Below are 11,388 nucleotides of genomic sequence, written 5' to 3'. Positions count from 1 at the left end.
TGCGCCACAGCGGGAACAACGCTAGGAAGAAGAAGTGGTTATTTTTCTTTTTAATTGCATAAATATTACCAATGAATTAATTGATGCAAACTAAACATTTGAAACCTACGTTACGAATCTACATGCTCACAGGGAGAATATTGTGTTAAAATCTTTCTTTTGATCACCGAATCTTGCCAGCGAATTTATTGAAGCCTTAGCCAATTGATAAGCATCTGCTGAAGCAGGCACACTTCCGCACACCATTGTTCCAAGAAATTTCGTTTAATGTATAATATCACCGATGGATTCATTGACATATACTTTTGCCTTCGGGATATGGTTCTTTATTGCCGTTCGTATGAATATCGTAGCATGCATTTTTAAGGACGTTACTCTGAGGAATTATTCGACTGTTCTGCTACCCAGTTTAACAACGTAATCATTGAGGGTTAAATGTAGGGATCAATGAGCAGAACATCTCCAGGAGTACTGTGTTGACAATTCCAAGCATAAGAGTTCGCATATTAGAGTGTTGTGTTTTTGTTTAGAAATTAAAGTTGCTTAACACAGAAGTATCTGAGTGGTGCCTTCCTAAGTTGATGCATAATAATCTTAATTATAAGAACTGTATCCTGTAGATTTGAATTTGGAGACCTGACATAAACACACTAAGACATAATCAGTAAATGTTAAAGCGAGAATAATTGTATTATCCCGATTGATAATACGGCCATAGACAACGAAGCTAAGCCAAGTGATCATAACTGCATACATTAGCATAATCGCATACATTTGAATAACTAATACGATTACACCACCCTAATAAGCATATATTTTGCGCACAATTACATAACCTAGCATAATTTCGGATAATTACACATGTTTCCAATTTTCATTTTATTTGAATTCTTTTTATAAAATTTTCAAGACCCGACATATACAACAGGAGGCAGAAAACGATAGTGAGGCATACATTTGAGTTCAATACCCAAAGCAGGGTCCTTGTAAAGTACTGTTGAATTTCAGAGAAGCTCTTGTGGCTGATTAAATAAATCGGCGTGAATCTCTCAATATCCTCATGAGGCAACACTACATTTGTCGCAGCCACATAAATTATATGAATATTTGATGTTGTTTTCAAGTGAAGGGGAATTCTTTTGCTTTTAATAAACATGCCATGCTTATCTGGTGGTCGTGCCTCAGATTCAGGAGCAACAATGTGAATGTTGTCATGGTCGTGGAACAATGGACCAGCTATTTTCCCTCTCACAGATATTTGAGGGGTCATGGGAGTGTGCTTCTCCAGCCTACCTCTGTTTTGGAGACTTGGAGAAAGCATATGTCTTGTGGGAGAATATGATGTACCGGTGCTGCTTTTGTGCACTATCCGGTTCCTCTATTCTCGGAGTGAGAGCTGTATCTGTATTACTGGTGTTAAATAAAATTAATTCACTGTGGGTGTTGGAGTCCGCCAAGGGTGCGTCTTGTCTCCACTCATGTTTGTGATTTTCATGGACAGGATATCAAGGCGCAGCCGAGGTATGGAGATTATCCAGTATGGGGGCATAGAGGTGGCATCGCTGCTTTTTGCAAATTACGTTGTCCTCTTTGCCTCAACAATCTCGAGCATGCACTTGAACAGCTTGATGCCGAGTGTGAAACGGCTGGGATGAGGATCAGCACCTCCATATCTGAGGTCATAGTTTACCCCAGGGCGATGGTGGATTGCTCTCTCCAGGCGAGGCGGGAACAGCTGCCTTTAGTGGAGGAGTTTAAGTACCTCAGGGTCTCTTTCGCAAGTGATGGTGAGTGGGAGCGGGATATCGGCCGACGGATCGGTACGGCATCCGCAGTGTTCCAGGCACTATCGTTCCGTGGTATTGAAGCGGTAGCTGTATTCTCGAACAAAGCGCTTGGTTTACAGGTCTATCTAGATTTCCACCCTCATCTACGGTTATGAGCTTTGGGTAATGAGCAAAAAGATGAGATCACGGGTACAAGGGGCCGAAATGAGCTTTCTTCACAGGGTTGCCGGGCTCACTCTCCGTGATCGGGCGAGGAGCTCGGTAATCCGGGAGAGCCTCAGAGTCGAGCTGCTCCTCCTCTGGATCAAGAGGAGCCAGTTGATGTAGTTCAGGCACCTTGTAAAGATGCCCCCCGATAGACTCCCCATGGAACTCTACCGGGCACGTCCCACTGGGCGAAGGCCCCGGGGCCGGCCCAGGATATGCCAGTGGGACTATGTCGCTCGGCTGGCCTGGGAACGCCTGTGAATTCCCCAGGAAGAGCTAGAGTCTGTCACCAGAGAAAGGGAGATGTGGACCGCCCTACCAATATTCTGCTGCCGCGACCCTCACCAGGACAAGTGGCTTGACAAACAAACGAAGTATTCATTAAATATGCTTGGTGGTAATTACATTAAATGATCGGATTGTTTTAGTAATTATGTATTATGGAATTATTTGTAGTTTGTTGCACACTCCCCACAAATGCTAGGAGTCTCCCCCCTAGTAATTCGGTATCCACAGTGCGGCTGCGCTGCTGCCGCACTGTGTCCACTTGCTCTCGAAGAGAGGACGACTCAGAGGCGCCTTGGGGAACAACGGACGAGCGGCAAGGACGCAGCCAAGCGGTGAGCTGGAATTACCAACAACTACCGAAGCTCTGTTGCCTTTAATATATTAAGATGGTTCAGCCAATTATGAGTGTGTTTCTATAGGAGGAAACCAGAGTACCCAGATAAATATTGTGTGGAACTTCTCAATTACACTCACTCCCCCCCCCCCCCACTATTTTTTGCTCTGTCCAAACACATGCCTGAGCTTGGAGCCGGCTTGATTGTAAGTCACGGTAATGGGCCGCAGGGCCTTCCTCAAGAAGACCGAGAACGATTTGCAGCGTGATACCTCCGCCCCCCCACACCTGAAGCGCGTGTACACCTCATCGATGACAACCACCAGCATGTTGAGCAGCAGCACGGCGAACAAGAACATGAAGCTGAAGTAGAGGAGGGCGGCCATGTACCCGCCGGCCGCGTAGAGGTCAGCGAAAACCGGGGCGCCGAGCAGAGCAGCGAATAGCGAGCCCACGCTCCTCCCGAACGACCTGTAGGCGCCCACCCGTGTGCCCAGCACATTCCAGAAGATGAGGCTGTAGCTGACAAGTAGCACGAAGAAAACAAGGGAGAAGCTGCAGAGCTTGTGGGCACAGTGGACCACTGACGTGACTGCCTCGCTCATGGTAGTGTTGTAGTGGAACAACGGGAGGATCCGCAGCGTCGCCAGGAAAACGAGCAGGCCCAGGAACTGCGTGGACAGCCTGTCAAGCGATGCGGGCCATGACAGGTCGGTGAAGACGGCTGTGGAATGAGATGGTGAGGTTAGAAAGGGAATGCACCAATGCCACCAGTGCGTAATATTAGCTGGAAAAGTTTGGAACGCTGTTCTGAGAATTATTTCAGCATGCCACATACATCTGTTCCTAATTTATCCTCACGATACTGCAGAATTAGAGGTTTATGGGAATATAGGGTAATACTATAGGTTAAATACTATAGCGTTATTACAGATTGGAATACCTCTAGTGGTAGTGCCTCCTTACTCAAAGCCAGCGTAGCAGTGTTCCGGAACACACCGAGTGAGGAATTAAGCCCTAAGTGTTTTTGTCTTCTTTACTAATGGATGCTGAGCAGGCTCACAAAACGCCCAGTAGCCAGCAACAAACAGTGGCAGTGATGACTGACAACAGCACCAACAATGGAATTGGTGCTAAAGGTGTTGGCAGTGGCAGTGATGATGATAAAAGTGATGAAGACACTAACATTGATAATAACAATAATGTCGGTGATCATTCTGACATTACGATGGCCCTGATGAAGACACTGATGATAATGGTAATGATGACAGTGAATACAACACCAACACCACCGACAATGTTTTTTTTAGATATATTTAAATAGCCAAAATTCCACGTGGCCAGCAACAAATATCACCATTGAAGGTGTAATTGAGGCAAACACACTACGCTTGAGAACCCAGTTAATTCTTTGGTTCTTTCGGTTAAGTCACGTCTAAAGATAATATAATAAATTAAATAATAGCATATTATGACGTTTCGATTGCAACACAAGCAATCATCATCAGGCATAAAAGAAATAGCAACAAAAATCTAACTAGAAAAACTATAGACATAGATACAAGCAGACAGACATCACAAGGACACACAGAGAGAGAATACATATCGGCACAAAGAGATAGGTCGTTTCTGTGACGGGGCCTTAAATATAGAGAGGGGGGCGGGGGCAGAGAGAGGGAGGGGGCAGAGAAAAACATAGCATATCAATGAGTGTACGACAACGTGATGCTGCAAGTAAGATGACGACGCGGCACGGCACGCAAGCTTGAAAATCAGGAGAAAGACACACAAAAATTAACTAACCTAGTAAAATATCGAAATGTAATGTAATGCAACACAGAGAGTCGGTCAACACACAATTAACGCATAGCCCGGTTGATTACGTATTTCAAAGATTGCTAAGTTAGAATTTAAGTGTGAAAATTCCAAAGAGAGGACGCAGGCAAAGATTGCTAAGTTAGAATTTAAGTGTGAAAATTCCAAAGAGAGGACGCAGGCAAATGGAACAAATAGCCAGAGAGAGAGAAAAAAGGTAAGCTTAAAACTTCCCCGTAGAAGTGGTTCAATCTTATTTTGGAGCTTTCGTGACTGCAGGAATTATTCTTTGGTTCTTTCGGTTATGTCACGTCTAAAGACAAAATAATAAATTAAATAATAGCATAATACGACGTTTCGATTGCAACACAAGCAATCATCATCAGTCATAAAAGAAATAGCAACAAAAATCTAACTAGAAAAACTATAGACAGACATACAAGCAGACAGACATCACAAGGACACACAGAGAGAGAACACATATCGGCACAAAGAGAGAGGTCGTTCCTGTGACGGGGCCTTAAATATAAAGAGGGGGCGGGGGCGGAGAGAGGGAGGGGGCAGAGAAAAAATTAGCATATCAATGAGTGTACGACAACGTGATGCTGCAAGTAAGATGACGACGCGGCACGGCACGCAAGCTTGAAAATCAGGAGAAAGACACACAAAAATTAAATAACCTAGTAAAATATCGAAATGTAATGTAATGCAACACAGAGAGTCGGTCAACACACAATTAACGCATAGCCCGGTTGATTACGTATTTCAAAGATTGCTAAGTTAGAATTTAAGTGTGAAAATTCCAAAGAGAGGACACAGGCAAATCGAACAAATAGCCAGAGATAGAGAAAAAATGCAAGCTTAAAACTTCCCCGTAGAAGTGGTTCAATCTTATTTTGGAGCTTTCGTGACTGCAGGAATTATTATTTGGTTCTTTCGGTTAAGTCACGTCTAAAGATAAAATAAAAAAATAAATAATAGCATATTACGACGTTTCGATTGCAACACAAGCAATCATCATCAGGCATAAACGAAATAGCAACAAAAATCCAACTAGAAAAACTATAGACATAGATGCAAGCAGACAGACATCACAAGGACACACAGAGAGAGAATACATATCGGCACAAAGAGATAGGTCGTTTCTGTGACGGGGCCTTAAATATAGAGAGGGGGGCGGGGGCAGAGAGAGGGAGGGGGCAGAGAAAAACATAGCATATCAATGAGTGTACGACAACGTGATGCTGCAAGTAAGATGACGACGCGGCACGGCACGCAAGCTTGAAAATCAGGAGAAAGACACACAAAAATTAACTAACCTAGTAAAATATCGAAATGTAATGTAATGCAACACAGAGAGTCGGTCAACACACAATTAACGCATAGCCCGGTTGATTACGTATTTCAAAGATTGCTAAGTTAGAATTTAAGTGTGAAAATTCCAAAGAGAGGACGCAGGCAAAGATTGCTAAGTTAGAATTTAAGTGTGAAAATTCCAAAGAGAGGACGCAGGCAAATGGAACAAATAGCCAGAGAGAGAGAAAAAAGGTAAGCTTAAAACTTCCCCGTAGAAGTGGTTCAATCTTATTTTGGAGCTTTCGTGACTGCAGGAATTATTCTTTGGTTCTTTCGGTTATGTCACGTCTAAAGACAAAATAATAAATTAAATAATAGCATAATACGACGTTTCGATTGCAACACAAGCAATCATCATCAGTCATAAAAGAAATAGCAACAAAAATCTAACTAGAAAAACTATAGACAGACATACAAGCAGACAGACATCACAAGGACACACAGAGAGAGAACACATATCGGCACAAAGAGAGAGGTCGTTCCTGTGACGGGGCCTTAAATATAAAGAGGGGGCGGGGGCGGAGAGAGGGAGGGGTCAGAGAAAAAATTAGCATATCAATGAGTGTACGACAACGTGATGCTGCAAGTAAGATGACGACGCGGCACGGCACGCAAGCTTGAAAATCAGGAGAAAGACACACAAAAATTAAATAACCTAGTAAAATATCGAAATGTAATGTAATGCAACACAGAGAGTCGGTCAACACACAATTAACGCATAGCCCGGTTGATTACGTATTTCAAAGATTGCTAAGTTAGAATTTAAGTGTGAAAATTCCAAAGAGAGGACACAGGCAAATCGAACAAATAGCCAGAGATAGAGAAAAAATGCAAGCTTAAAACTTCCCCGTAGAAGTGGTTCAATCTTATTTTGGAGCTTTCGTGACTGCAGGAATTATTATTTGGTTCTTTCGGTTAAGTCACGTCTAAAGATAAAATAAAAAAATAAATAATAGCATATTACGACGTTTCGATTGCAACACAAGCAATCATCATCAGGCATAAACGAAATAGCAACAAAAATCCAACTAGAAAAACTATAGACAGACATACAAGCAGACAGACATCACAAGGTCACACAGAGAGAGAACACATATCGGTACAAAGAGAGAGGTCGTTTCTGTGATGGGGCCTTAAATATAGAGAGGGGGGCGGGGGCGGAGAGAGGGAGGGTCAGAGAAAAAAGTTAGCATATCAATGAGTGGACGACAACGTGATGCTGCAAGTAAGATGACGACGCGGCACGGCACGCAAGCTTGAAAATCAGGAGAAAGACACACTAAAATTAAATAACCTAGTAACATATCGAAATGTAATGTAATGCAACACAGAGAGTCGGTCAACACACAATTAACGCATAGCTCGGTTGATTACGTATTTCAAAGATTGCTAAGTTAGAATTTAAGTGTGAAAATTCCAAAGAGAGGACACAGGCAGAGAGAACAAATAGCCAGAGAGAGAGAAAAAAGGTAAGCTTAAAACGTCCCCGTAGAAGTGGTTCAATCTTAATTTTGGAGCTTTCGTGACTGCAGGAATTATTCTTTGGTTCTTTCGGTTAAGTCACGTCTAAAGATAAAATAATAAATTAAATAATAGCATATTACGACGTTTCGATTGCAACACAAGCAATCATCATCAGGCATAAAAGAAATAGCAACAAAAATCTAACTAGAAAAACTATAGACAGACATACAAGCAGACAGACTTCACAAGGACACACAGAGAGAGAACACATATCGGCACAAAGAGAGAGGTCGTTTCTGTGACGGGGCCTTATATATAGAGAGGGGGGCGGGGGCGGAGAGAGGGAGGGGGCAGAGAAAAAATTAGCATATCAATGAGGGTACGACAACTTGATGCTGCAAGTAACATGACGACGCGGCACGGCACGCAAGCTTGAAAATCAGGAGAAAGACACACTAAAATTAAATAACCTAGTAAAATATCGAAATGTAATGTAATGCTGACCAACTCTGCGTTGCATTACATCACATTTCGATATATATACACTAATACAGCCACCATTGCTCACGTCCTCGATGTGGCAGCGGCTCTGCGATCTTACATTAACATGCTAATCTCTCACATTGCAATAGCCACCTCCGCGCCCTCGGCGTGGAAGTCGCCCTCCAATCTTACATTAACATGCAAATTTATCACTTTAACATCACTAGCCCACCCACTTCGTTTACGACCCTTGGGCTACACCCATTTCAAACATATAAAACAGCCTGCCTCAGCAGCTTTCCCCCTCCTTTTTTCCTCCTGATGACGATTGCTTGTGTTGCGATCGAAGCTTCGTAGTGTTTTGTTAATTTTTTTGTTCTATGTGACTTTACCGAAAGACCCAAAGAATATCAATTCCTGCAGTCACGAAAGCTTTAAGTCAAGATTTACACCAGCATTGTCCGGGTTTGCCAGTGCACGGTGGAGGCTGGTGTGGCGTCCTGGCCATAGTCTGGGGTGGGTGGTGGGGTGGCAGGGGGTTGCGCTCTCCCCCTGCCTCTCAACCCTCCCACCACCCTCAACTTTACCTTTTACCCACTTCCGTGCCTTCTCTCACTTTTGGTTCTCCCCCCCTCTCCCCTCTACATGACAGCACCTGCTCCAGAGAGGGCCTGGTCCTCCTATTGGCGCACCCATCCTGGGACGTGGTCTCCCCTTATCCGACAGTCATCGACTACCCGTCCCCTTCTTTCGCGCCACCCTCCTTTTTTTACATCTATCCGGCATCTCCAGAGCTTCCAGACCAGTCGCCGGACTTCCCCTGGTGAATACTCCTCCATAGCGCGGTTCCGGAACATGCAGCTGTTCGACCATGCCCCAGATAGTGATCCAACTCATCTTAGACCCTGACGAGGCAGCAATAAATGTCTGGTCCCTAGACAGGCAACTTCTGGATGAGGAACACACAATTGAGGAAATGAAGAAAGAGATTGAAGAATGTATCCATATCTACTCCGCCTTGGACCCCTCCCCCCAGATAATGTGGGACACCCTCAAAGCATGTCAGGGGCTCGCTGATGAAGGGTGCTCACAGAATTAACAAGTAAACCCGTAACAACAAAGTTTTTCACTCTAAATCCTTTATATGCGTGGCGGCTAGAGTCCTCTCGTCCTCTGGCTTGAGATGGCTGCCACCTATGGGTCAGATGATTGTCTGCCAGTATTAAGCAATTGGTAATTAAATATTTAATTTGTTTTCCCTAAACAGTGTAAAATTTTGGAAATTATTTTTCACGAAAATTAATTGTCACACACAACGAGTCTGTGTGGAAAATGTCAGCTCGATTGGATCACGGGAAGTGGGTTAAAAAACGAGCGAAAGATTTGCACGGTCCTAAGCAAGCAAGCGAACTTAATATAAAGGATTTAAAAATATATTCGCCTGTGGAGGACGCGGGGATCGATCCCGCGACCTTTGGCATGGGAAGCAAGGGCGCTACCAACTGCGCTACTCCGCCACGGCCTGTGGAGGGGTTACGCTCTGGGCTCTTATACTGTGACGTTCAGCCAAAGCCATGAATGAGTTCTATTTGAATATATGTAAAATCATTTTTTTGGCCTAAAAAGTGTAAAAAAAAATTAAAAAATTTCATGAACATTAATTCCACAGACTCGTTGTGTCTCGCACAACGAGTCTGTGGAAAATGTCAGCTCGATTGGATCACGGGAAGTGGGTTAAAAAACGACCGAAAGATTTGCACGGTCGTAAGCAAGCAAGCACGCAAGCAAGCAAGCGAACTTAATATAAAGGATTTTAAAAGATCCAGGAAAGGCAGCAGAAGCTGGCCTTCATGAGCAGTTTCAATCCTTGCAATCCCCAGGGACTTTAAAATAAATAGATCGTACGAAAATGGAACTTGAAAGGCTATTAAATGATGAAGCTCGCCTGTTATTCAGGAGAGCCAGGCTGCCCTTCCACGATCCTTTCACTGCCACTGTTAGATTGCTGCCGGCATTGTTCCTTCATTGCATCTATCCAAAGCAGTAAGGACCCCCCAGCAACGACAACCAGGGACGTCAATGCACATTTTAAATATTATTATGAATCCTTAAACACCTCTAAATCTCCGTCCTCCCTAATTTGGGTACAGACCAAAGCACAGAGCTGGGCAGGCCCATTGCCCCTCAGAAATTTCTGGATAACCTTGGCCTCATCCCCATTAGGGAAGGCAGCTGCCCCTTAAGGGATACCGATGGAGCTCTATAGGAATGCGGGGGTCCACCTTACCTCCCAGTTAAGGACAACGTTGAATGCAGCCTTGAAGTCAGGCTGTCTCACCCAATACATGAACAAGGCTAGGATGTCGGTCCTTCACAAGCCAAGTACCCTGGAGGATGCACTAGGTAGCTATAAGCCCATTTGTGAATGCGGACTACAAAATGCTTGCGAAGATCCTTGCAATCAGATTGGACAAAGTCCTCCCAATGATCAATGGCAAAGCCCAGACAGGGTTTGTTAAAAACAAAAAATTCCACAGACAATTTCAGGACTTTAGTTCATGTGGTGGAGATAGCCATGAGGGACAACCTCGCTGCGTACGCCCTTACCCTGAATAGGGAGGTGTTGGATAAATTTGGTTTTTCCTCCAAATTCGTCGACATGTGCAGACTCCTATATGCGGACCCTACAGCCTCGGCGGTCATGAATTGCCTAACCTCCCACATATTTGCACTGGGTAGAGGCACAAGGCAGGGGTGCCCTCTTTAACCATTGCTTTTTACCCTGACCATGGCACCATTTGCTGAAAGTATTAAAAGCTAGTGTATCTCGTGAGGAAGTATTGGCATGGCAGAAAAAAAATCAATCTTTATGAAATGTTCTTATTACGTTCAATCCCAGTTATTCTGACCCTGATGAGGGAGTATGGGGAAACTTCGTGATATAAATAAAATGTAATGAAGTCAGAACGAATGCCACTATCACTGGTATCCTCCAAACCCCCAGAGGGCTTGTTGCCCTTTCAGTGTTCTCCATCCCACATCAAATATCTCAGCGTTACGATCTCCTCTTCACTGGCATTGCTTTTCCGGAAAATGTCCCCCTCCCCCCCTGCCCATGCGCTGGTGGCATGGAGAGTATATTGAGTACAATGATTATATTGATGTAATTTAAATGTATTTTTTTCACATCGGTTTATTGTATGGTAGTAGGGTATTTGCAGTTCTTTAAAATAAAAAAAAATGTCCCTTCCTTTATTACTGCTAATCCTACATAATACACTAGCATAATATGACTTCGAGACCCCCCACCGCCTACAAATTCCGCAAGGAGTGACTAACCCCATATCTGCATGTCATCAACATCCTAAATTCCTCTATTGATATGTAAACTCCTTTTTCAAGGCTCTCTGCTCCTCCCACCCAGCTTAAAATACGCTGCCAGGCTTAGCAGTGTTCATTAGGACGCTGTCTTTCTGACAGCTCTGTTCTTCACCTGAGGACGGCTGCTTGCGTTGTGGCCAAAACGTCGTGAGAATTTTATTATGTTTTACTTTTATTATTTTATCATTTCCCTTCTACATGACTTCACCAAAAGAACCAAGAATATAAATCCCTGCAGTCACGAAAGCTTTAAATCGAAATTCAATGCTCCCT

General features: G+C 43.8%; 1 protein-coding gene across 1 annotated transcript in view; it reads right to left on the bottom strand.

Annotated features, from left to right (window-relative positions):
* Window positions 1-2,142: 2,142 nt before the first annotated feature.
* Window positions 2,143-11,388, bottom strand: part of LOC144736257 (polycystin-1-like protein 2) — a 139,983-nt gene continuing 130,737 nt past the window's right edge. The window contains exon 32 of the mRNA XM_078618879.1: window positions 2,143-3,340. Within this exon, the coding sequence (XP_078475005.1) occupies window positions 2,772-3,340 (569 nt within the window). The 3' untranslated portion in view covers window positions 2,143-2,771. The remainder of the gene's footprint in view (window positions 3,341-11,388) is intronic.

The sequence above is a fragment of the Lampetra planeri genome, chromosome 60, assembly GCF_965212315.1.
Source record: "Lampetra planeri chromosome 60, kcLamPlan1.2.h2, whole genome shotgun sequence".
NCBI classification, from domain to species: domain Eukaryota; kingdom Metazoa; phylum Chordata; class Hyperoartia; order Petromyzontiformes; family Petromyzontidae; genus Lampetra; species Lampetra planeri.
Note: the sequence above shows the minus strand (reverse complement) of the source record. Positions and strands in the feature narration are given on the sequence as shown.